The sequence below is a fragment of the Mastacembelus armatus genome, chromosome 14 (assembly GCF_900324485.2).
Source record: "Mastacembelus armatus chromosome 14, fMasArm1.2, whole genome shotgun sequence".
NCBI classification, from domain to species: Eukaryota; Metazoa; Chordata; class Actinopteri; order Synbranchiformes; family Mastacembelidae; genus Mastacembelus; species Mastacembelus armatus.
Window position 1 is genome coordinate 5573781 of NC_046646.1, and position 27914 is coordinate 5601694.

The 27914-nt window shown below is 41.1% G+C and overlaps 1 protein-coding gene across 14 annotated transcripts in view; it reads right to left on the reverse strand.

Moving 5' to 3' along the window:
• The window catches only part of auts2a (activator of transcription and developmental regulator AUTS2 a), a 310505-nt gene that overhangs the window by 152360 nt on the left and 130231 nt on the right, over window positions 1-27914 (reverse strand). For 10 of the 14 annotated variants that reach the window (XM_026328449.1, XM_026328445.1, XM_026328453.1 and 7 more), the window contains 2 exons: window positions 11840-11914; window positions 9512-9613 (listed from right to left, as the gene is read on the reverse strand). In XM_026328449.1, the coding sequence (XP_026184234.1) occupies window positions 9512-9613; window positions 11840-11914 (177 nt within the window). The remainder of the gene's footprint in view (window positions 1-9511; window positions 9614-11839; window positions 11915-27914) is intronic. The other 4 variants (XM_026328456.1, XM_026328455.1, XM_026328454.1 and 1 more) reach the window with 1 other exon arrangement.

Sequence of the window (27914 nt, forward strand, 5' to 3'; positions counted from 1 at the left end):
TGTACTACGATCAGCTATATTTTTTGCATATAAAAGTGTCATGCTGAAGATAAAGATAAATGTCATTACTTGTAATGACATTGCATGCATGAAGAAACTTGCACCCACAGTGTTATGGGTTTCTGTAGAGTTTTTGACTTAAAAACTAAATAATACAATTAATGCAATTAATGGATATTATACACTGAATCCTTGTGGTACTATAAGCTCACTTGTATGTACAAGTATTACCCAAAAATACTTACTGCAGAATAATTTTGTCAGTTTTGGCGTGAAGTGTAATCAGGGAAGAGGAAGAGAAGATGGAGTCAAATCTCTTGCAAGACATGCTACTTTATTAGAGCAGAAATTCTGCACTTAAGACGGGTTTGCAAACAGGATTGACAGCAGGGTTGACTGTTTTACATGTGCAATGAAGTGAATTTGCTAAAATGGAACAAAATCACCAAGTGCAATTTCACCCCTGCTTCACTCAGCCCATTTCTGTGTCATTTAAGACGGTCAGCAGATTAATCTTCATTGCACTTTAAACATTATATATTCAGAGATGGGATTTGACTATATGAAACACGTCTCTCAAGAGGCTCAGCACACTTAATCAGGGAAAAACACAGCAGGGGGATGCATGCCTCTTGGAAAACACTAATCTTCTCATTGTGTATATTTATTCAATTCCAGTGTCAATATCAACCATAATCAGAATCATGTGACAAGTGCTCTATATGTTGGCTGATAGCAGATTACAGGACACAGACGTAATCACCTGGGAGCACATCACTACTGAGAGCTCTGGATCAAAGCATTGCTTCTACAGATTAATCATGAATTGTAATTCACCATATAAATAACTTCAATAAATAGCCAGTGTACAGAAATACGTTCATCCATCAGATACCTCACAGAAGTCAACAGTTTCACTTTGCTGAAATGGAAGTAATCCCCTATTAAGGCCCTGAATGTGTCTGGATGCAGATAACACTTAAGGTGATACAGCATGATCATTTATCCAAGTGCATGGGCAGTGTTGTTGGAAATGCACAAAAATACAGTGCCCCCAGACTGACAAAGACAAAGATATCACAAACAGAGTGGATTGTGGCACATCATTAACTTCGGCAAACTGGGCTCCAGAACACCAAGGCAAGACAATGGGAAACACATTAGAACAACACTGTCAAAAAAATGTACTAAAACTGATAAAACTGTGCCAAACTCTGCTGAAATAACCACACTTCATTTGTTGTTATTGCGGTGGAAGAAATAACAATACTGTATGCGGCAAGGGGAGGTGACAATCTCAGAAGCCAAGATTGAGTTTTTCATTTAAATTCACAAGAAAGCTCAATATAAAAAGACAGAATTTCAAAGAGTAGCATCAGCTGGTTGCTCTTAACAAAGGCAGTTTAAAAAAGACCACATATAGGACCGAAAATCTGGTGGAAATGGGACACTAACAGAGACAACTGGAAGCGAGACAAGGCCAACACTTGTGTGTCATAAAGACAACAGTAGAATGGCCATCTTGTGGATTCCTGGGGCTTGACATCTAGATTGCAGATGGATAAGTGCACGTTAAAACAATATCCCGCAGACCAAAAAATCATTTCTCATAGCTGTCTCTATTTACTGAAAGGCTGCTCGTCTCCCAGTGGGGCAGAAACAAATGAAAATGTTATTTCTCTACTCATGAACTCCTACCTAGTCTGGTTTTTCACTGCTGGCAATTTCATTTCTCTTCCAAATTTGACTTAAGCCCATGACTTGAGGGAAATAATGTCTCTGGAATAATCTTCCACAGCTGTAATTTCAGGGGCACTATCTCTCTGTCTTTCTTGGTATATTTATGTGTCTGCCCATCTATCTACAGTATCTATTTATTTATTTATTGTTGGAACTGTTGCTTTGTGGTTTAAGGGAAATTGTGCTGGCCTCTGAAATAGAAGTGATGTGACATCCAATGCCTCACAGTAATCCTGTCAGATGCTCAGGCCTTGAATAAGACAGAACATGTCCTTCTCCAGCACAGGGGACAAAGAGCACACAGGGTCGTAAAGTGTAGCATGTGAAAGGAAAAACAGGGGCTCAAATCAAAGTACATGTGAAATATAATATTGGCAAAATGTTTTCAGATTGTAAGTGAAGCACCTCCATGCTTATCATCACATTTACAGGATTCTTCTTTTCTTCCCCATTTTTCTGTGTGCGCAACACAAAAGAGAACAGTGATTAACACAGTGAGAATATTAGTATGCAAGAACTTGAGTGTCACGGGCAACAGTGATCGAGATGAAAACCAGGGAATTAAATTTTTTAATTCTGTGAGTAATGATTTATCAGAACATCATTTACAAAACATATCTTTTCTTTTTCTTTTTGTTTTTAAAATCTGGTGTTTTTTTGTTTTTCTTTTTTTGCACTTTGACTCATGCTTTACACTGCACTTTATTTCCAATAAGGATTATTAGCATGTATTGTAAAGATATGTTCCTTTTGGACAGATGTTGGAATAATTATCACTACTTGCTGCAGGTCAACAGCAACATCAGTGAAAAAAAAAATCACACAATATTACGTTTATTTATATAAATTTCAAATTGATAAATAATTGTGACATTTTTAGAAAATGTCTGCAGACGACTCATCTGCGATGTCACTCTAACAAAGCTAATGTGATGAAAGATGAATCATGTTGCTTGATCCTCCACATTTCTGCATTACACAGTGGGGTAGCGTTTGTATAGTGCAGTGGGATTCTGGGATCCTCTGGGTATCTTATGATTCCATTTGATTTTAATTCAGCCCTTGAGCGAAGCAGGATCACATGCATGAGAAGAGATGTATATTCAACTGCTTGTTTAGCCAATAATAATGAAAAATTGCATTAGGTTCCACGAACGAATAGGTCTTCCTATGTAATTTCCATACAACATTCTCAGCCACTTGTGTCCCTTAAACAAGACTTAACAGACACACAAAAGAAACTTAACCCTCCCAAATAGCTCCTATACCCAGCAGCTACCCTGATACAGAAATACACACACCAGGGATTCATATATATAAACCTTCTATGAACACAAACATATTGGATAGGCTTGATCAGATTTTAAAAACCTGCTCCTAATAAAACAGACAAAAAAGAAGAAAAACAGGCATATAATAGGAGAGATATTTCTTTTATTTTATTTTGTCATTTTTCTGGTTTTAGTTGCTGTGATGAGCCAGGATAGAGGGTAAGGCTCAGGAGAGGTAAGTGATATGTAGCAGTGAATGGCCAGTAATCATGTTTATGAGGAAGAGATGGTCTGGAGTCCTGGTGTGTCTGATTGTGTTTTCTCTGGCTCCCAGCTTGGGCCTGAGTACACCCCTACCAGGCCATTGTGATTGAAGTATGCACTCTAGCTCGGCTTCTCCTTGGGGGGCAAAAAGGTGCTTTTAATACTGTTTGTGTGTTTTTGCCTATTAGTGTTTATGCATATGTCGGCTAGTGTGCACTCGTAAAGAGGAATGCCAGTCAATGAAGACCTCCCATCACAAAAGAAAGCACCACTTCCCTTTTCTCCTTCATGCAGCCAGTTCCCACATTGCTCTCATTGCTATGGCAACCGCCGTTCTCTCCTTGGGCTCTGCATGCATCCAATCAGAGTGAGACCTTTGTAGAGATTCCTCTAGGCTCCACTTATTCAACTTACTCCACTGGAACAGCCTCCATGCTGAAAAGGCTGGAACAAAGGAGAGGAGAGACTCCCTTGCCAAAGCCTGGTATGACATAAAAAAGTGGGGCTCTATGGGGTCGAGTTACAGGGAATGCGGAAGTGATACGTTGCAGGATGCATGGAAAAAGCAAAAACAGGGTGGCAGCTAATGGCCATGGCCAGTGTGACTGGAAATTATGTGGAATGAGATTAGTTATTGGAAGCCTCAGAGCCTGAATACTTGGCAAGGATCACGTGGCTCTGGGACTGGTCTAAGCTTGATAAGTCAAAATAGATTCCGGCTGAGCCTATTTATGTCATTCCTGAAAACATATGGATAGGATTCTGGTGCTCAATACTTTCAACCTTCAACAATGACATTCAACACCACTTCTTCACTCCATTAATCTTCTATGAGAATAGATTTATCATCTACATTGAGAGACTGCATTCGCTCCTCACTAGCCATTATTTACCACACCAACCTCACTCTGTATCTATTTCAACAATTAAACAGCCTTATTTTTCCTGATATATAGTAACATAACTACAGCACAGGTCAAATTGTTTGATTCCACAGTGTGCTTTGTGTTGAAGGCCTCTAGGTGCATTAAATAATTAGAGATAAATTGGTGCCATGTTTTCTCCACCTGAGGGCCACTCAGAGGTCATCTACAGAGTAGATGCAACCAAATCTGAGTTAAACATTTGTGAACATAGACGGGGAGGGGGGCGGGGGGTGCCCGCAGCACTTGTAGAGACAAGTTATCCAGTGGGACCTCCGAGGCCCCTGACGGACATTCTGCTGTTGAAGTAGTGGCAGGGTGACGGAGCCACAGCATAATTTTGCCCGACTGCCATGTCACAAAGTGTCACAATCTGTTCCTGACAACCCAACTCCAGGCGATGAGAGAGAAAATGGGAAAGAGAAATAAAAGTGAGGGCTAGGAGAGGGCTTGATTTGGAGTGCCAGAGGTGGTAATAAGCATGTCTAGCCACTTCCTGGGAGACAGGCTATTCATCAGGTTGATTTAGAGTCAAAAGTGTAGGCAATTGAAGTGATCTTGTGTTTGGATCAACTTGGTAAGCTGGCTGACAGAACTTGGCATAATGAATGACAAAAAAGGGTGAATACTTTAATTTTAGACATGATCTCTTTGGTAGCACACAGGTTTTAAGAGATATTTAGGAAGCCAGTGGAAAAAATGTTCAACACTTTGTTCCAGGTGTTCTTTATGAATTAATATAAAACCCAGATAGCATGAATCAAAGAATTATTCATCCTGTCAAAACAACAAATTTCATACATTTCATTACATACCCCAACTTGGGGCATTAGCTGCAAAACACACTTTTAACTTCCAGTAGATATCAATTTGATGTTTGAGGACTTTTCCATCTGTCCTCATCGTTGCACAAAGTGTTAACTGATAAGCTGGAAAAACTGTGCATGCAAGATTGTGTATGTTCTGGGTTTCACTCTATACGATGTGTATATTTGTGGGGATAATCAGATTGACACATGTCATCCTGTCCCTGTTATTTACATCTGAAAAACAGGCTAGGATACAAAATACTGTTTTTGCATTTCTATCATCTATAGTCTTTGGATCTGCCATGACAAGGGACTTATTCACATTACTGCAGAAAAGCCATTAAACAGTCAAACACTATCATGTAATCCCCGCACTGCATCTGCTGCTCATTTCACACTGTCACTATGCCCACACCGGGGCTTCAGCGGAGAGTATGATCCCATGATAATGAGCTAATTGTAGGTACCACATTCCAACTTCCATATCTAAATGCTTGTCACTAATAGGAAACATTTCAAATTATTGAGAAGCAGAGAGAGAAAGAGATGGATAATTGATGCAAGCAATTACAAGTTCTGTGTTGAAGCAAATTGGCCAGCATATCTGGACATGTAGGGGGACTGTGACCTCATTTACATTGAGTGTCAGGAAATAATTGGAGAATGTACTGAGGAGGTGGAATGGGTATAGTATAATGCAGACCAGCTCTGGTCACATTACATAACTGCTTCAACAGTGAGATTCTGTTCAGAGAAGAAGCTTGTGGAAAATACCAAACACCAAGGTTAAGAACAAAATATTAAGCTCATAATCATTATAATGATCTTTACAACAACAAATTATGTCAAATGTGACATTAACCCCTTTCCAAAAGCTGTAAATTGAGTAGATGAAATGGTTTCACTACATGGACACAGGACACTACATAGGCTGTTATGTTTTCAATGGAAAGCCAACAATAACGGAGTTCATTTTAACTAGCCATAAGAGAGACTTTAGCGTTGTTTGGGCTGAAACCGCTTCAAAAGCATAGGAAGGCAGTGTGCTTGACTTTTTAAACATATCACTTCCAGATGTTTCATTACAAAACAACTTTAATCGAATCTATCACAAGAAAATGCTCTCATGTGAGAAGAGCCAGGCCAGGATTTCAGGAACCCCCAATTTTCATATTTTGATTATGGCCAAAAAAAACTAGCAAGCAAAACTGTCTAGTGTAAAGTGTTACTATCACTACAGTGTTACAAAACATTTAACCTGGGCAGCACACAAATCATTACCCTATGTTACAGCAAGATATGCTACAGTGTCATCAGAAAGCATTAGGTATCAGATCTGACAGGCAAAATTTACTTTGTAGAACTGGTAAAGCAGGTCACAATGGAAAGCTTTGGCTCACTATAAAAAAAGTCAGTGCAATATAGTGGTGCATTCATTATACTGTGCCTCTTGTACCTCTCATCAAGCTGGCTAACACTGACTGGCAGGCTCTGACCTAGTACTCTAGAGCTGTTCTCTATTGCACCCACCTCTCATCACGAGCCTTGGGTGGAAAAAAAGCAGTAACATGCTGTTTACTTGCAATCCCTGGCCCGTAATTGCCAATTTATTTGATAGGCAGCTGGGTAATGATGGCATTTCACCCCTTGCTGCAGAGACTAAACGGGAGTGATTCATCCCAAGCTCCCTGCCCTCCCTGATCCAGCAGACTCCCTCTGCTCGGGGCGGCTGCCTGCCTGAATGCCTGCCACCCAGACTGTGAAGGGGTGGAGGGTGGTGGGGGGATGTAGGGGGTGGCTGCCATGTCGGCTTCAAACAAACCCAAAAGGGAACCTAGTGCTTCTGAGCAAATGCGGCTAAGCCTGCCAATTTAGCTGGGGTTTGGGGTTGAGGCAAAGCCGCACAGCTGAGCTGATGTGCCATTTGTAGGCCTTAATGAGCTGGCAGGATAGAGTGAGGAGGAAGAGAGAGCAGGAAAGAGGAGGCTGCCAGGCCTGACCTCCTCTGGCCTCTATCCCCCTGCCAGCCAGCGCCGGGTCGGCAAACTCAGTTCATCTGCTTCATCGGAGCCTAGTCACTCCGTTAAGGGAGGGGAGTGCTACAGCAAATACCATTAGCGAACTGTTGCTCTAATGAACAGCTTGGGTCAAAGCTCACTCCCGTCTCACAATGCTCCCTCATACTAACAAGTGACTTAGATGTTTTCTCTTTGTTTTCATGCAACAAGAGAGCCTCTGTGCAGCTAAGGGACATGGACAGACTATTTACATTGTGCTTTGTTAAAATTATTGAGTAGAATAAGCACAAGGACTATAATATGGTCATACATCTACCTTCAACTATAACACTATTTTAAAATACAATAACTCTATTTATAATCATAAAAAAAATCACTACATTTTTATATTCTCTTCATTTTTTACCCTCCTTTGAATCTGGGGAACAGAGTTCTGCTACAAAAGCTTTGACTTGCACCTCTTGCGATGTGTGAAGTGGGTTTTTACAGTGTGGCTGGAGGGGACTTGTTCAGAAACCTGTGGGGACCAAGGATGGAACCTTGCACAGAATAACCATCTTAAGTGACACTGGAGTCTAAAAGTATGTCTTCATGCTGACCAGCTTTCAGCAGCTCTTGTGAAGACATGCTCAGTCTCCTGTAGGAGGGGAACCCAGGGCTGCTGCTCCTTCTATCGTTGAGTGGCTAAAATGACCGCTCAGGTGGAAATGATTATAGAGAGGGCAATACATGCTTCCTGAGGACTAGTCAGGAGTCAAGAAAGTAGGTTTCCACTTCATTTTCAACTCATTTTCAAAATTAATTGGGGAACCAATTTGGCATAATCTTGCAATGAAATTCCTCAAAGTAAACACAGCTAACGGTGCTGTGATTAATACGGTAATCCTTTCAAGAGCTCATTTTTTCCACAGTATTCAAATAAAATAGGATGAGAAGCAACTGTAATCGTGTTCCTGTTGCTGGAGGAACTACGCAGAGCAGAGGTTTTTCCAACATCTATTAGATTAGCTACATGCAGTATTATGGATTCTTGCTTGTCCCTTTAAGGCAACAGCTAATATTCCAATGAATCAAATGCAACTCTTTTCAGTGATATGGAGCAGTAATGTTTATTACAGCTATCATACAAACATGCAATTGAGAATAAGTTGTTTCTTAATTAATACTGTACCAATGTAGTAGTAGTATATGGTTAACATTACGCTATTGGAGATAACGACACAACAGGCCACAAATTGAATGCTTTAATCATTCTCTATGACAGTCAGTTAGATTTTAGCCATCTGTTATTATCTAACCTTCAAACCTTGCTTCAAAGCACAGTTTAAACAAAATTTGTCTTGCTGCACAGTCAGCATGAAGCAATCTGACAGAAATCAGCAACTATCATTTCAATTTCTGTTGTCAACATCAAATTACTTATTTCATTTCATGCCCAGTCAAGCATCGTAAAGCTACATGCAGAATCAGTTTTGCTTCAGTTGTTTGGCCATGTCTTTCTCAAAGACTAGCTTGCCTCCCAACTGACAGCTTTAATTATGGCCAGATATCTGATCGCTTCGCTGTAGATTCGCCACAGAAATCAAAGAGCAGGGGTGGGTGTCTGGCAGCAAGGTCCCTTGAGCCTGCTCGCTTTACATCTTGGAATATTGTTACAGGGCACAGGGAAACATAGATGCGTTTTCCTCTGACAGGTAAAGCTTGCCATCAGTTCTTCCACAACGAACGAGAATAACTAGTGTCATTTGTTTGTTTCAGTCCCCTCTGAGAGATGGAGAGAGGACGACAGGGGGAGCAAGGGGAGTGTGTATATGTGTGTGTGTGTGTGTGTGTGTGTGTGTGTGTGTGTGTGTGTGTGTGCAAGATGTAAATGTTACTCTTCATCAGAAGTGCTCTAAGAGTGCACTTAGGACATTTAAGATTTGCCACTAAGTGCTCTACTGAATTTTAAGACCAAATGAAATTCTGGAAAATCTGACTATCACTTACCTTTGTCTTTGTGACATACTTTAGCAAGGCAACATACATATAATGGTCAATGAAATGAATTCAGAAATGATTGTGGTGATCTTGGCATTTGTATCAAATGCCACAGTTTTACCACAAAAAATTCTATATCTCTCCAACCTTGTCATATTAAGCTACTTGGTCCTGAATTCAACATTATTTAGGATCTGCCAGATCTCTCCCTTTGTTAACACATTCTTTATCAATGTTTGTACGTACATATATATTATATATATGACATCCTGTTGTTCCAGACAATTGGGACTTTGAATAATGCATATAAACAGATAATCATCTGGGGGAAGTTGTTTTTGTCTATATTTGAAATGCTGATCTGAATTTGCTTGTGAGCTTAGGACCTCATGTTTTTAATTATTAGAAAATGATTTTTAGTGATGACACTATGAACAGATGCTGAAATAACAAGCACTGAAGTAGTGAGCAGTGGAAGCAGTGAGCTGGTTTGTTAATGTACTCACATCTGTTAGTCTGTCTCTGGAGCTGCTCCTGAAGGAAGGCTTGGACTCCCCACTTATACTCTCGCTGTCGCTGTCCTTACAGTTGTTCTGTCCTGGCTTTAGCTGCAAAACACAACACACATGGAGACCAAGTGTTAACAATGTGAAGCCAAACTGTTAACACAGCAGTTTGGAGCTCTACATGAATAACACTGGCTGGGGAAGGCATCCCACAGAAATTGGTTCATGAATATGTGAGAACTGGCAGGCGCTACAGCGCTGTCTGTGTAAATCTGTCATGTTTCTGAGCCTATTCATCGTCCATCACTCTGCCTGCCAATGATAGACGCCATCTGATCTCACAGTATGAAACTCTTCTCGGCCCATGAAATAGAGAACAGGGACAAAGACCCCTCCAGAACCTTCAAATGGAGCCATCCTCCTATCCAAGCAGACACCACATGCTGAGGCAGCAGAAGCTCAGCAAGTGTCATCCTCTAGACACTTTGAGATGCAGCAAAATGACAAGAATAAAGAGGATGTGCCAATCCAAGAGCATCTGAGGCCCTTCAAATTCTGGTGAACAATAAAAGACTCTTGGGAGTGTGAAGCTGGGTCGAAGGAGGTGGGGTCTGTAGTCCCTGTGTGAGTCTGCATTTGATGTCCTCTGAAGCGCCCATGATGTTCCTTCCAGACCAGACAAACGCTGCAAGTTTCATTTCAAAACACATACAAAGCTGGTTTTATGGGACAGTGCAGCAAATGGCTGTTCTGCCACTTAAGAGGAAAAGCAGAGCGTGGTGCTGCACACATAAAGACACTGGAGAACAATGTGACAGCACTCACTTTTCCCCTGTTTCTGTTGTTTTGGAGGAAAGACAGAGAGCAATAACACAATATGTTTTTTTCTGTATTTCCTTTAATATTCCTTTTCAGCCATCACTTAATGCAATGAAAGAGTGGTGGGGAATATAAAAGGAGCCCTTGAGTTGAGCAGATAATTAAAATTAAAATGTTCCCTTTTCTGTAGCCATTAGTGGTGTGAAAGGAATACTATTCTTTGGGAGAACTCCATGATGGGTGGAAGGCACGGGGTTTGCCAGGGTGCTGAACGTGATAAGAGCATCCAAGCACTGGGAATGCCTTATGGGCCTGCTTGACTCTGTGCACATGTGCCTAAATGTTTAAACATGTGTGCATGGGTCTCTATGCCTATGTGGTCAGGCAATACTGAGACTAGGGAGGGGAGATCACACAAGAACCAAATGTGGCATGTACACAGACACATGCACACTAATGTCCTGCGCTGTGATAGCACTAATTACCTCCAACGCATTTTATTCTCGTAAAAAGCAGGGCACATTTTCTTTCCTGTAAATGCCAGTTTGTCTGAAAGGAGTTTACATTTTTTGGGAGAGAAAAGAGGAGTAATATCTCATCCAGCCTGGCTTGTGAACTGATCCTTGAAGAAAGAGCGAGGGATGCTGTTTACACCCCTGTCTGCAGCTCCTTCATCAAAACATGTTCACCTATAATATTTATTAACCTGCCAGTGTCCCTGCTGACAACATTGGCCAGTGTGTGCCAGGATACTCATGCATTTATGAATGTGCACACAGGGAAATACGCAGACCTTATTGAAAACTGCTGCTGAGTCCTGCATCAAATATTTGCTGCCAAGAACCAAACTCATATATGATAAGCTTACAAAAGTATAATCAATGGAAGAAACGTAGAGATTTGTCTTTTATTAATCAATGTGGTATCAAACTGACTGTAGCAGTGAAACCACATACTCACGTCTGTGTTCTAGCTTATCAGTGGGAAAGTTCTCCATGAAATCAAACATCTTGCACACAGTCAGCTGTGTGTAATGTTGGAAGAACATGTCTAATAAAGATGTTCCAATAAAGAGCGGCTCATCTTTCAGGGCTATTACATAGCTCGAGACCTGATTACACAGCTATTTGAAAACGTATCCCTCAGCTTGTTCCCTTTAATTTCCCCTTGAGCTCCCTTAAATTACTTCAGAGAATTGTGTATTTTTTCATCCCCTCTACCCTTTCTGAGGTTCAGATGATAGATTCATTTCATTTTATGATGTCATTAATAGATGTCTTGAGCAAATGGAGGGAATACTGGTGGTCAGTGCCATCAAAAAGTGAAGCTGAAATTTAATGACCTGCTGTCTGATGATAAATCTTAATGAGAAGCCCATGTGTGTGTGGGTGCTGGGGTTGTCTCTGTAACCTCTGCTGTAACAGCACTGATCTGATCACTCCCACTTGTTAAAGTATCAGAATCATTCCCTATATTTTTATTGCCTTTTTAAGTTTTCTTCAAATTTACCTCCTGTAATGGAGGTACAGCACCTCCTGGAGAGAGAGATGAGATATGTGTGTGCAGATTCCCCAGACTTGTGTCCTGTAACATAAAGTCATCAATTAAGATGCAGGTTGAGGCATACAGATGCATTTCTTTAATGACCTTACTGTATCTGCACAGCCTGGGTAAGAACTGGCCCTGCAGGAAGATAACAAACAGATGGTTGTAATATTCCAGAGGCTAATTTCACAACAATTAAAGACACAGCAAGACATTAGCATCTAATGAAACATTTAAACTACTGGTAAGTGCATCTGACATTAATTTCCACACAGTGAGGTCTTGTTTTCCTTCAGTCTGTTCTATGTTAGGGAATAAAGTTTTTTTTTTTTCCCCCCTTGTCTCTCTTACTAGTCCAAATTTACTGAAGTAGAGAATCAACAACTGTTTTCAATCAGCAGTCAGCGTGATGCTTTGGAAGAGCAGCCGAATACTCAGCATGTAACGCTTCAGACCAAAAGTCTGAGAGATCATTTAACATTTGTTATAAATCATTCTTTGAAAAAACAAAAAGGGGTGTACTTATGTTACTAAGAGCTATTCAAACTGTTACTGAATCATGTTATTTGGACAATCCAGTGGTGACAACAAATCATCCCCTCAAATTATTATAATCCAGTGTGAAAGCTTAAGATCATATTAACCAACAGAAAAACAAAGTGTTGTAGTGCCAGTGGAGATAAAGCACACACTGAACCTCTACCTTTCTCACACAAGCTGTGTGTTACCAGTCACTTGTCAATATTTAAAGGTCCAATGGAGAAATTTTAAAAGACAAGTCTCTTTATGTTTGTTTTTTTTCCATAAGTCAGTCCTACAAATTTTATTGTAAGAAAAATGTTTAATGAAGAATTCAAAACTCAGAAATATGCTCTGCTCTAATAAGTACTTCCCAATTAGACCTTGATAGTTTGGAATAGATTACCAATAATGTGTCAGTAGATTGCTATTTCTTGACTGCCTAAACCAAAACGAGGTTCTTCTCATATATCCTACTATATATTCACACTATAATTACTCACCTGGCTGACTTTTGAGTCTCATTTAGTCCTAATGCACTGTACAACAGAAGTAGCTAAAGAACCTAGCTTTTCAGAATATCTATTTAAGATTTACAGATGGCCTCAATGCAGCATTACTGGAGCTGTTACATTAAATGCAAAAGGTGATGAATGTCTTGTATAATTGACAAATATTTATCTTGAGTTGTCTGCCACAGTAAAGCCTGCCCTACTGTTCAAAAGGTTCAAAAGTTTCATCAAAAAAATATAAAATCCATCCATCCATCATCTATAACCGCCTATTCCTACTTCCTAAAACCCAGACAAGCACGGGGAGAACATGCAAACTCCTCACGGAAAGGCCCCTACTGGGTTTCAAATCTGGAGCTTACTTGCTGTGAGACAACAGTACTAACCACTAAGCCACCGTGCTGCCCAAAATACAAAATCAATATAGATTATTTTCATTTCATTTCATACTGTTTTTAATGGCATTTATGGGGTTAATAGAATTTAACAAAAAATTACACATTACGCATACGCAATACAATACCAGATTAGAGTGAAATGATAACGGAGTTTGAAATGAAAACTTAATTTCTAATTTAAATGTTCCCTTCAAAGTACACCAAAACAGCTATTAGCAACACTGTCTCAAACGTGTGGACTGATTTATTTACTCACTTACTGAAAAGTGCTCACCATTGCTGTAGTGGAATTTTACAAGTGTACTGACCTATTCTCAAGGGCTGCACTACAGACTCAATGCAATCAAGCACAAAAGTAGGCCTGCTAACATTTCTAACCACAAAGGTCTTTTTAAAGAAAGCCATACACTACCAGCCTGCCCCTGCAACTCCACCCCCACCCCCATCCTTCATCTCACGAAAAGAAAAAAAAAAAGAGAGAGAGAGAACTGGGCTCAGTTTTCTGTACTAGCCTCAGTGGGATTCTGTAGCCATCAGCTCCTGGTTTCCCTTAGTTACGCACAACAGCAGCGGCGGAACTCGGTGGTAATAAAACCTGGAACACTTTAACGGCTTTTATTGTTCTTCTGCGGCTTTCAGAACAGCTAACCTGTCCTCTCAGGATCTGGCAGGGAGAATCCCACTAGGGCAGCAATGAAAGAGGATCTCATTTACCTAAAAGCGCTTATAAATTTTTAATTTGCTTTAACAAGTAAATTAACAAGTCCCTCATTTAGGAAGTTTTATGGCTGCTTGCCACTGAGGGAGAACCATGAAAGTTTTATAGATAATTTGCTACCTAGGCTGTGTTGCTGATAATAAATTGTCTATTTCCTGCGGCACTGTCAATCCCCTTGGTTTCCACTGACTACACTTTGAATATCTCCTTTATGCTATCTTCAGAGGTCTATATACTAGGGCTATTAAAGTGCTGGGGAGCTACACAACTCAGCAGTTAAAATGAACAAGTTGAAGACTTTCTGTCGACTTTATACAGGCGCTGTTGTATAGCCTTAGGAGGTGCCATTTCCAAACACTAGACCACATTAAGCGTTACTAATTATGTCCCTACCAGCCTCTACATCACATCAGCCTCACAGTGAGCCCATCTAGTAAAACCACCTTGGGCTGGTTGACAACAGCAGTTGGAAACTGCTAGGCCTGTTTAACTTGCAGCTGGCTTTATCTGACGAGACTGTTATGTGAAAATAGGGCCTGATGGTTCCTCAGGGCCTGTAAGAGGGGGCTGACAACGGGCCCTACGTCAACTTTCTGACAGGCACTATGTGGGTGAGCCCACCAGCATGTCCTGGCTCTGACCCTGTGCTTGGCTCTGAGGCCCAGCTGCTTTAACTGTCACAGACAGGAGTCCTCCCTGGCCCTCTCATCACCCATAACCCCCTCTGCCGCCCTCGCTCAAAGCCTGTCACTGAACATCAGCGCTTGGCTTCCACTGCCCCAGATTTGTTTACTGTTATCTCTGTGTGTGGCAAAGAGGTCACAGGCATACAGTGAGAAAATGGCAAAGGCAAGTTTATTTGTACAGCACAATTTATACACAGAGTACTTCAAAGAGCTTTACAGAAATACAAGACAAGGTAAAAGTACATATGCAAAAATCAAAACAGGAAACATCAATTAGTAAAAAAACTTGAAATAAAATTAAAGGAAAATGAGTGCAGATAAGATACTTTAGAAAAAACACTTTCAGTTGTCATATGCCAAGCTAAAAAGAAAAGTTTTTGTCTTGGACTTAAACATTGCCAGAGATGAGGCTTGTCTAACATCATCAGGAGGACTATTCCAGATTTTAGCTGCATAAAACTGAATCACTGCTTCTCCATGTTTATTCCTGACTCTGGGCACGAGCAGAAGGCCTGTCCCTGATGTTCTTATCAGAGTTCGAGATGGTTCATATGGCATCAACATGTCAGAGATGTACTGTGGTGCTGAGCCATGAAGAGACTTATACACAAGTCTATTCTCTGAGCGACAGGAAGCCAGTGCAGAGATCTGAGAACAGGAGTAATGTGGTTGTACTTCCTGGTTCTGGTCAGGACCTAAGCAGCAACGTTCTGAATGTACTGCAGCTGCCTTACAGCTTGTTTTGAGAGCCCCGTGAGCAGACTGTTACAGTAATCTAACCTGCTAGAGATAAATGCATGGATGAGTCTCTCCAAGTCTGGGTTAGACGTGATCCCTTTGATTCTGGTAATGTTTCTGAGATGATAAAATGCTGACGATGTTATCGATTTAATGTGGCTGTTAAAATTCAAGTCTGAGTCCATGATTACCCCTAGATTTCTAACTTGATTTTAAAATTTTAGAGAAAGAGACTCAAGGTGACTGCGGACACTTTCTCTTTGTTTCTGAGGCCCAAAGATGATTATTTCAGTCTTGTCACTGTTTATTTGGAGAAAGTTTGCATCCACACAGTCTGTTCAATGCAGTGACACAGTGAGTCGACTGGTCCATATTCACTTGCTGTGAGGGATATGTAAATCTGAGTGTCACCTGCATAGTTATGGTAGGACACATTATTGCTGCGTATTAGCTTGATTGAACAAAATGGGTCCCAAGATGGACCCCTGTAACACAGTTACCAATTTCAATTAAGTACTTCCTGTCTTCAAGATAAGACTTAAACCATTTAAGGGCAGTACCAGAGATGCCTATCCAGTCCTCTAACCTTTGTAACAAGATCACATGGCCCACTGTGTCAAACGCAGAACTGAGATCCAGCAGTACTAAGACAGAGACTCTGCCAGCGTTGATGTTCAGACGAATGTCATTTGTCACCTTGATGAGTGCAGTCTCAGTGCTGTGATGGGGCCTAAAACCTGACTGAAAATCGTCAAAGCAGATGTTTAACATGAGAAAGTCAGTAAGTTGTTGGTAAACAACTTTTTCAAAGATTTTGCCTAAAAAAGGCAGGTTTGATATGGGCCAGTACTTGTTCAGTACCGTAGCATCAAGACTGCTCTGCTTCAGGGAGGCTTGATGAGGCTTGACAATTTTCAGGGCCCTTGGAAATGTTCCAGACTGTAATGAATTATTAACTAATTGAGTGAGTTGTGGTAACAAACTGCTTAGCTCAGAAATCTAGTGGGTAAAACATCGAGGCAGCAGGTGGATGAACTCAGACTGGAGATAATCTCTTCAACTGTTTTGTCACTGACAGGTATAAAATGTGTCTGCTGGATGGCTGCAGAGTTATGTGTTGTGCAGTTTATTGCTTGTATAATACCCAGTTTAATACCCTGAACCTTGCCATTAAAAATAATGCAAAGTCATTGCTTTTAGATGATGAAATTAGTTCCAATGGGAATGGAGATGGAGGATTTGTTAATCTACTCACTGTAGCAAACAGGACATGTGAGTTGTTACTGCTGTTGTTGATGATTTCAGAAATATACATTTCTCTCTTTCTACGTAGAGTTTCATTGAACATGCACATCATCTGCTTAGAAATGTCATAATGAACCTGGAGCTTTGATTTACGCCATTTTCGTTCAGCCTTCTGGCACTCCCCTTTTCTGTGCCCTGACCGAGTCATCATTTCTCCACGGTGGCTTTTGCCTGTTCCTGATCACTTTATCTTTAACAGGAACAATCACATCCATGACATCAACATTTGAACTATATGAATTCAACAAATCTTCAACATGAGAGCAAGTAGTATCTTCAAACCAAATCATCTCCATAAACAGTGTCCTGGTGTTATCATTTATGTGTCTTTTCTGAACAAGTCTAGGTCCAGCTGCATCTTTGGGAATTATGGACAAATCAAAAAATACACAAAAATGATCAGACAAAGCAACATCAGTCACAGTGACATTTGAAATGTTAACACCCTTAGTAATGACAAGGTCCAGAGTGCGACCTCTGGTATGGGTCGGCTCACTAACATGCTGACTAAGGACTTAGGTTTAAAGGACAGCAGAAAGTTCTTTGGCCTTTGACCTTATCAACGTGAACATTAAAATCACCTGTAATAACCAAACAGTCAAACTCTGTGAAGACAACTGAAAGCATCTTAGTAAATTCATCAATACAATTTTGACAACCTTGGGAAGGTTTGTAAATGATTATATAGAGTACAGAGGGAGATGATTTTAGCTCCATTTTAAAAGATACATACTCAAATTATGAAAACTCCCCAAATGACAGCCTGTGGGTAACCATATTATACCTAAAGGCATGGGCACCCCCACCCTTTTTGTTTTCTCGTGTTTCTGTCATGGTTCCCCTTTGGGACTTCCTGCCGAGGACCTTTTACTTTGAAAAGACTTCCTTTTTCCCCTGCACTGGTCTCCAGCAGCTTCAAATTGAGTTAATTTGTTTCACCTGTGGTTAATTGCCTTTTGTTCCTCCTTGCTATTTAGATTCCCGGCTTCCCTTTATTTTTGTGGAAGCATTGCAAATGTTGTGTGACCTAGGTTGTGTGTACGCTAGTGTTGTTCCCGTTTTATTCGGATATTCTCTGTTTCCTGTTTCATTAGGTGATTCTTTGTTTCCTGTTTCATTCGGCTGTTCTTTTTGTATTTTTCCCTATGCCCTGGTGATCCCAGGAGGAATAAATCCTTTTTGTGTTCTGCATTTGGGTCCTACCTCTCCTCCTCCTCTCCTACACACCACCAACTCATAACAGTTTCTGATAGAAATGTAAAATTAGGTGGGGTGGATTCAATAAGAACTGCATTTCCTGTCCTGCTATCTAACCAAGTTTCTGTTAAAAACATAAAATCAATATTGTAAGAAGAAAGAAAGTTATTGATTAAAAATGATTTGTTATGTAAAGATCTGACATTGAGCACTGCAAGTGCTCTGATGAAGGACAGGTGTAGGTGTTGGCCGAGGTGGTAGAGCTGGTGGAGTTTTAATTGATCGAGGGACAGAGGTCGTGTTCCTGGGTGGCAAAGGGGGTGGTGTTTGCTGGGGTATGAATTCACTGGTGATGATAATACCTGTGACCTTGCCTGGTCAGGAGTAAGGGACACCATGATGATTCCTGATTTCACCAAGATTTCCAAATGATTTGGAAATCCCATTGGTCAAGGTGGGGATGGAATGGACAATGACGAGTCTGTAGAGGGTGTGGATACAACTGGGGGTGCCCAGGGCAGTGGAGGTGGCACCAATGAAAGTGCTGTCGAGGAGGGATCCTTGGCTGGTGAGGGGCCCATTGCTGGTGAGGTCTGAGTGCTTTCAACACTCCTCTCTTCTCTCAGAGGAGCCCTTGGCTGTTCAGACGGCCATCCAGACCCAGTCTGGTGCCTCAGAGGGTGGAGGAAGTTATCCGTTAGTATGGGCCCTTTGCCTTGAGCAGGTCGTCATGTTGCCAAAACAAGTTGAAATTATCAATGAAATGCACTCCTCTTGTATCACAGGTCTTGGACAGCCATGTGTTCAATGCAAGCAGCTGACTGAATTTATTAATCTTCCTGTCGATGTTTGGAAGAGGTCCACTGACAAATGACTGAATTTTCAGTTTGTCAAGTTTCTCTAAAAATTTAGAGAGGTCCTGTTTTAACCCTCTGGGGTCTGAGGGTGTTTTGGGGTCCTGGACAAGTTTTGACATGCCCTGACATTTATGCTTTTTCTTTTGCTTTTAAACATATTAATGGCTAAAGTCTAATAACACTGTAATCAGCACAAACTGGGCTACAATAATATGTGAGCAGCAAGTTTATATATGATTGTGTTTTTGAGAAAAAGAAGAGTGTTTATGGTTAGTGAAAAACTACAATTTTTAAGTCACTGAAATAAGGCAAAACAGAAAATTGGTTCACTTTTGAGAAATGCATCTTGTAGTGTAAAGTGTTTGCTTTACAATGATGTGAAAATCATCTTGTTCACTCATTCACAGAAAACAATACACTGATTTAAATTTTCTAAGACACTTTTTGTTTAGAAAGGACATATGCATGAAGGTGTGTCTCAGGATGAATAGTCATGTGATTTACCTGATAAGACAAAAGACCCACTCAAAGACCCGCATAATGAGCCTTTCAGTCAATGTGGCTGAGAGGGGATTCGTGCAATATAATACAATACAATGCGGAGCCAAACGTTTGTCATTTGAGTCGTGTTTTTCCTCTGAGGAGAAAGTAAACTATTTGTCTCTGTCTGGAATATACGAAGCACTTCTTCACCCACATAGTGTGCCATCATCCAAACGCACAGAAAAAGTGAGTAAATTCTATGATGAAGCTTGACGTTTTATGTCATTTCTCTGGGACGTGCACATATTTATCTGGTTCACCCCACACCGCAGCTCAGTGCAAGGCGGGATCAAATTAGCTGTAATGAGGTGAGACAGGAGAAAACGTACTTCTCCTTACGTTCATACAGATTAAATAAAAAGAGATGATTTGTTTTCGACTTAAATTGTTTCATTTAAAAGAAAGCATTTCAAGCTTTCTAGCCATATAATTCTTATTTTTATAAGACAAGTATTTGCTGAGATTCTGGTTGTTTTATTTCCGTGTCTGTGAAGAGAGATGACAGATAGATAGAGAAGACAGTGAGCACACCCTGTCTGCTTTCTTTATTTTACAAAGCCCAGCGTTTGGTTGTTATTATGAGTGTATACAAATAAAACTAGACCCTTTACAGATTCGAATGGTATATTGCTCTTGTCTGTATGATCAAAATTGATGGAGCAATTTAAGTTTATTTCAGTGTTATCAGGAGAAGATGCCACAAAACGGCACATTCGTCGGCCCCTGAGGGCTAAAACTTCTGATTCTCCTTTTCCAGTGTCCACTGCACCCACATGCAGGATCAGCTGTTTGACTCCTTGGTGTTTTGAGATACCTGGGTGAGGAGAGCTGCTATATCAGTGACCATGGCACTTGGGTAGCTGCATGTAATAATTCTGCTGTTGTTTATATTAGCACCATCTCCAAGCAGTAGGATATCTCTGTCCTTCACATTTGGCACAGACTCTTTGTCTCTGGCTCTCTGACTAGTTCCATGGCTCCCGTTTTTAAAATTATTACTTTTTTGTGCTTGTTTCTCAGTCACAGCAGACATTTCTTGCTCATTAGAATTTAGGTCAGACAGGTTACTGAGCTGTATGTTTGACAATGCTACATATGCTCCTGGGGTGCCAGCATTCTTCTTTCTAATTCTGTGACGTTTTGGCTTGGCACCAAGTATATGCCAGGTGGCTTCATTTTGATCAATTCCCAATTTGGAAAGTTTTGGGAAAGACACTATATCATCCAGGTTCAGAGTAGCATTTTGCTCAACATAGCACTGACAGTAGGTTTTTCCTTTTTATCACTGGGTCTGAACAGGAGTGTGATTCTCAGATTCCAGAGCGAGAATCTTTGTTTGTAACACACTGATTTCCTGAAGATATATCTGGCGGTTTTGGCACAATGTGTTTTCTTTTCCAGACATGTTTAAAAATAAACGATAGGGGGCCGTTGGTGGTGTAGCGGTAGCGTGCCCGTCCACGAACGCAGGGGACGCCGATTCGACGCCCGAGCCGGCTGTCACAAACGACCTGCATGTCATCTGATTTCCTGTCTCTCTTTCCACTGTCCTATCATTAAAGGCAGAAATTCCTGAAAAATTTAAAAAAAGTAAATAAATAAATGATCCGTGGCTGTAGACGCTCAATAGGCCAGATTTGTTGTGAAAAGCAAAAGTAAAATCCTCACTAAAATTTCAAATCCAGTTAAAAGAGGGTAAAATGATGTTAAAAAGTGTATTATAAAATCATTGGATAAAAAGGAATGAAAGCAAAGTAAAGCTGACAGAAGCAGGGGCAAGAAAAGCGTGTGCACTCTTCAGAAGCAGGAAGCCTTAATACCTCTTATATATCTGTAGTTGAAGCATGGATGTCATGTCTTCTTTCATCGCTGTCACTAAATGACAAAAAATTCTTGGCATGGTTTACCTAAACTCTACTGTTTGACTGTTTGATTAATATATATAATGCTCACTGGTTTTTATTAGTAGCTAGGTGTGCAGCCATTGAGAAACTCCATTTTCCTTTCACACTTGTAGCATCACTGTATGGCAATGATCTCTGGCCAACTTGTCAGACATCTTTTTCTAGCAGAGCAGAGATCAGTGAGGCCAAATGCACCCACTCTGACCAATCTCAGCCCACAAAGGAGGGCTTTTCTGCCTCTGTGCTGGAATGAAAAGCCAAAACAAAGATATGGAGCCACTGAGGACTAGTCACAGCAGCCGCAGGGTGAGAGCATTCTGAGGAGGGGGGTGGGAAACGGTAGTTTGGGGGAGGTACAAGAAGAGGGAGTAAATGTGGTTGAGAGTGCTGTCTTTATCTCATCAGTCATACTAAGGACTCCATTTCCTGCACCATAGGCGGAAGGCTACTGAGTATGTAGCTGCACTTATATATTGCCATAAATCTCTGATCTATGACGACATTACAGACAAATCAATATGCTTTTAACGTCCATTCACTGCCCTGCGTCGTAATCACCCTTCTCCCTGCTCACAAATGGTCATATAATGCTGTAGTCTGGTGTATTGAGTTATGGGGACAATTCCCAGATTTAATAATGAACTGAGCAGGTGGAGGAAAAGTGTGTGGTGGGGGGAGAGAGAATATAAGAGCAGCAGGGGACCACTACTCTCTCAGATCATATCTAAACACTTGTAATAGTAGCCACTGTGGCAGTAAAAAAAACCTTCCTACCCACTTTACGCATCTCCAATTCCCTGAGCTCTAATATTCCCCATGTACTGCAGACAGAAAGCAGAACAGGATAATATTGCAGATTCCTTCCCAGAATGCATTTCTACACTGATGGGGAACTGAGGGGTGGGGGTTCAAAAAGTATCAGACTTCTAACTGCCCAGTTGAGCGCTCATCACCAAATAACTACTCAAAGAAATTTGCGTGCAATTAATTAAACGATTCCCTAGCTCTTCAATCTGTGCTACTGAGTCATTACTTCGCTGCTGGCTTTCAGAGACCCATCCAACTAAAGCCACAGCTAGTGTGCCAAATCACAGCTCCCCTAGCTGGGCAGCCTCAATAAAGATGGAAAAAAGACAGCAGAGAAAAAGCCTTCGCCTATCAGCTTGCAGGGGCTATCATTCCTCTTTTTTATTGCCATTTATTTTCTTCCAGGAATTCACTGCCAGTATATTGGCAGGCCCTCCAGTAGATGGAGGCAATGAAATTTAGCACAGACACTTAACACCAGGTCAAGCCTTGTGTGCAGCTTATGTGTGGTGGTAATATGATAGACAAATGCTTCCAGTTTAGGGAAAGAGGAATTTTTTATGTTAAAGGAATAGCAGTAGAGTACTCACTGTGACACGTTGTTGCAGAAAAAAAGAAATAAATAAAAGGAAAAAAGGAGGAGGAAGAAGATACAAACACTAAAGATGGCAGAGCACTGCAACGCAGCTGTGGCTACTTAACAGGGACAAAATAGGTCACAGCTGTGTCTTTATGCTAAACACTAAAGTGTGGAAGAACTACTGAACGTAAAGTATTATAAATAAAGCTAGATGATGTATGAGCTAACTGACATTAATTAAAAGACATCCCACTCAGGCCATTTAGAGAAAAGACAGGTCAATAAACATGCAATTTAAATATATATATACAAATATATATATATATTACACAATTTGTATTATTCACTCATCACTTTGGCACTGACTAACTGGTAGTCAACTACCAGTGAATACAGATCATAATAACTACATTCTCTGTGTGATGAGCTGAAAAAGTGAAGGGATCTGAAAATCTTCCAAGGGACATTTCCAATTTGGCTGATCCAGGACACCTGCCTGAAGCCAGCATTACTAATCCCTGTAAACATCCTCATTTACACACCTTCCTGAAATCCACATCTGTTGTTATGAAGTCATAAAACAAGACAGTGCTACAGTTTCACTATTAATAGCAGACTGAGCTTGCCTGCGTTGTGAGGAGCGTGTTAGCAAACATCTGTTCTAGTTGCTTTAACAGACTGGTAATGGGAGACAACAAAAAGCCAAGGGCATCAAAAATACAGCCAAACATGTTTCTAATTTAAATAATCAGGACTTCAGAGACAGGAAATAACCCACATGTAATACATACAGTAACATACTGTAATGTACTGATTCAAAATAAAGCAACTTTGTTCATTAACACAGACTCTGTACCTGATTCCCTTTCATCTGACTGGTCAGAAAAATGCAGCTGGAATGGGCTCAAAATGGTCTGCTAGGCAGCAGGCAGACTGGGAATATAAGAGAAAGCAATGTTTGCATTGTTTCAGTGCTGCTTTAATGTGTTGTTGGAAATATCATTATGAGCACAGCACATGTCAATGATCCACATCAATGATATACATTTCAAAATCATAGTAAGAAGCTGACTGTCTGTTGTGGTTTTAAAAAAGCACATATTCTCCTGCCCTGGCCTCTCAGATTTAGACTGTAGATCATACACACCACAAGATGGAGAGTTCTATGTAACATTGCAAAAAATGATTTTTCTCCCCTGAATTGGTTTGAGGATCATGGACCAACATTTATAACGTAAGCAACTGCATCACAAAAAGCAAAAATTGTGGAGCAATTCAACAATGATAAGACACTACCTACTCCCAGGTTTCAGCAGAAAAGCTTTGCCTGCAGTGGCAGCTAAAAACTTTGGAAGCTAAAGCTTTTCCTTGACAGGCCTGTACAGCAGCAGTAAGTAGAGCATGGACTGTCAGTGCTTCAACAAAGGCTTTACAAAAGACGTAATGTTGACACCTTATTTTCTCAAAACTTGTCATAATTGAATAATGTATGCAATATCACAGGGCTACTGTGATAAGAGTATCTTGTTGATTTAGACCTACACAGTACTGAGAGCAGCTTCCTTCCTGTAAGACTTGATGGCATACAGTAGTGACTACACTGCTTGTAAAAGTAGCTTCCCCATATGAGTGAAAGGCAAATTACTACACACTTGGGACCCGTTACATTTCAGCCTAGTTCCACATTACTTGGCTTAAGGAGAGACTATTTAGGTGGTTTAGTGCACTTATTTATACTGAGATTGAAATCCTGCCAGCTTTTTTTACTTTTACAAGTAAAGTTTTCAGCAGCTATCAATGATATTGGCAGGGCAAAAGAATTACTCCATGACCCTCTTTGCAAACCATGCCCTTATTCTGTTTGTGTTTTGGTCTGGACTTCCTCTAGCGAGTAATGGACTTCCTTCAACTCATAAATCACACTTGTACCCCCCTCTAGACTTTTTTTCCTCACTTTTTTTCTTTTCCTCTAACATCTTTTGTTTAGTGCACCTCATTCTTGTTCGTGTGAACCTTTTTTCTGTCACAAAAAACCGCCAGACAATGTTGGACCTCTTTCTCTTGTTCTTGGAAATGCACTTTACAGGCACAGAGGGCCACAAATGTCAACCACAGGAAGGCAATTATGAGAGTAAAATTACTTCCTTACTGTTGTCAATCCACTCTCTAGACCCAGAGAATGGTTAAAAGCCACCATGAAATAGGGTACAGTTAGTTTTCTCCTGGGTCTCAGCCAAGGCTGCTAACCTTGCTATTAAGGGCCCGACAAGCTTTGTCAATGCAATCCGCTGAATGCCTTGAGTGAAATGCAGTCGATACTGTCTACTCTCCCGGGTCATCACCAATGACAGAGGCCTAAGTAATAATACAGCTCTAGCTGCCTCTCTATCTGAAATGTTTCCACTGCCACAATATTTCTTTTATTTTGTTGTCTCAGGGCTTGTGAGCTAAATTTTCCACACTGATTAAAAGAGGAAGATATGGAAGGTGGAAGGGAACAGGGTGGAGGTCTGTTGTGTGGTGGGGTGATGAGGAATTGCTGTGTGTCTAGATTGATGCTGGTGAGGGTAGTGAGTGTGGTGGTCTGAGCGGGCTGGGAGAGAACAGGAGGAGACAGTGGGAGGGGGGCTCTGATAAATCGAAAATGACTGGCTGCCGAGTTGTAATCTGCCAGCGTTGAGCCCCTGTAGCAACAAGCCAAATGAAAAAGCATGCTGACAGGCCAGAGAGATGGAGGGCCTGCGGTAGATTGCAGAGAGGAGATGGAAGCGAGGGAGAGAGAGCAAGAGGGAGAGCACAGGAGGGTTAGGAGGAGAGGGAGGGAAAACAGGCAGAGCTGGGAGGAATAGTGCAGGAGACGTTTACGGTTGTTTCAGTGCACAGGACTGTCAGGGAGCAGTGAGAGAAAGGTAGCGTGTGGTTGCAGACAGTAAATAAAACGTGTATCCTTGTGTACACGCGCGCACACACACACACAATACTCTGAAAACATAAGAGTCCAATTACAATTACTAATAAGGTCTAATGTAAACACAAACAGTTGGCAGTGTTGCACCACCCATCAAGAGCCGTCAATTACCTATACACTGATAATGGGTTCTTGTGTGGTTCTAGGACTGGTCATTTGTGTGTATTCAGAGGACTTGTAAATCCCTTGTTATATGCTACCTTTGCATTTGGCATAAATGCCATCTGAAAGGGATCTGAAAGAGATGTGTGCATACACCCCCACACAGAAGCAGCTGTTGTGTCCTTCGAGAGCAGGTAAATCAAGCTCTAATTTCAAAACTCAACACAAGAGCTCCACCTACTGCAAGTGCCACCCTTGTACCCCTTCCAGTGTTGTTCAGACTGCCAAACAAGGTCTAGGAAAACACCAGCAGGAGACGGCTGTCCATGTACAGCTGCAACTTATTTCTACCCATTCTATTAAATTCTGCAGTAACCTTTCTCATTGAACATTAGTATCAGGTTGAGGAAAATCCAATCCAGGGAGGGCTAATAAGGTTGCAGCAGTCCAGCCTTGTCTGATTGCCTGATACAATGTCAACTGCAGTGAGAGCCAAGAACTAAGCCCCCTCTCCCCTCCTTAGCATTAGGTATGTAAGCCTGATGCCTGTTAAGCAGGGTCTTGCAGGACCAGGACCTGAGAGGAGTCAGTCTGCCTCACTGTCTGCCTGCCTAACAGGCCTGCTGACCTGAATACACAACAGTACTCCCTTGAAACATGCAAGGTCAATTCAGCAGTAGTAGTGAGGCTGAGACAAGAGGACTAGCATTGTAATTGGGAACTCAATAAATCTCATCTTGAAAAACAATGTAAGATGTTGCTGGCAGATGCCACCCACCAGGACCACAGAGAACCCTGAGCAAACAATCTGTCTGTACAGCCATCCATCACCCTACAGAGTTTATACATCTACATCAGATGAGCTGCACATATTTAGAAATCACAAGTGGCGCAGCATGTGGCATGATGAATTCACAAACAGCATGAAAGAGTACCAGTGTATTTTCATTGGAAATATCTGCAACTCATTGTCTGTTTATCCATTGCTGCTTTTCCCCGTCTGCTGCTCCACAGCAGCAGACAGACCCAGTAAGGCAACAGGGGCCCCGGTTCTGTAAAGGCTGTATCCCTCCTCCCTGTGTTTCATTTGCAGACCCGTAGCTCACAGTTGGACTGTCGCAGAGAAAAGCCATCTCCCTCACAGCATGGCTGCTGTTTCAGGGCAAAGCCGATCTGCCGCATGCACCCAGACTTCCCGCACTCCCACTGGGCTATTCAGGAAATCACAGCTGATACTGAGCCGTTTGTCTCCCTTTTGTGCTCACCTCTGGTCACGCCGCAGTAAAAAGGAAAAAACAGGAGTACAAACACTCCCCTTCCATCCTACCCTGAAATGCTGAAAATAATTTATGTAACCCTCATTGTGGCAATTTTGGTGAAAAGCACAAAAAGTGAATAAAATGCAATTTTAAAGGCAGGCTCTGCTGGAGTGGGAGTCTGCCTGTGGCTTTCATAGCTAGGAGAAATTGGGTTCACAGCCCGAGTTTTATCACTTGAAACTTCAGGCATTTTCTGGAACAAAACTGGTGTAATCATTTCAAATAGGCCAGCATAAAATGACTTCATGTAAACAGCAACAGAATCCACTGAGGTCTAATCAAAGACAGTGAAACAGTGAACGGAACTAATGTCGGAGTTCGCATTTCTTTGGCTTTCCATTGTGACAGTGTTTGTGTCAAATGGCTTTGAACAACAGTACATATTCTGCATGAGCACTGCATAACCAACTCAGGAACAAGAGATCATTAGATCATTACTGAAGATTTAGTAGCACTGGCTGCAGTACACATAATTCAGACAGAATGATCCTGCTAACCCCCCTCCCGCCTCCAAATAAAAGCAAGTCAAACAGGCTGCTCTTACATAATTTCGCTGATGAGCAATAGGCAATAAAAAGGAGATAGTGTGCATTAACACAAGCTAATTCACATTTTCTTAGAAAAGCTTCTAACACATTCTGAGAAGCACAAAATAATGAACCGTGACCCAAAACAAAACCTTGTAAGAATCAGTGTATTCTCATATGATTACAATGTTATTTCCTTTGAGCAAAAAATAAAGCCCAAGCAAAGGCTGTGAAGTATTTGAGGTGTTTCTGCCTTATGCACATATAGACAATCCTAAACAACTTTTAGTGAAAATCATTTTAACGTAATCAATTAAGTTAGCAGCATTACCACGTTAGCTTGTGTCAGCAAACAACAT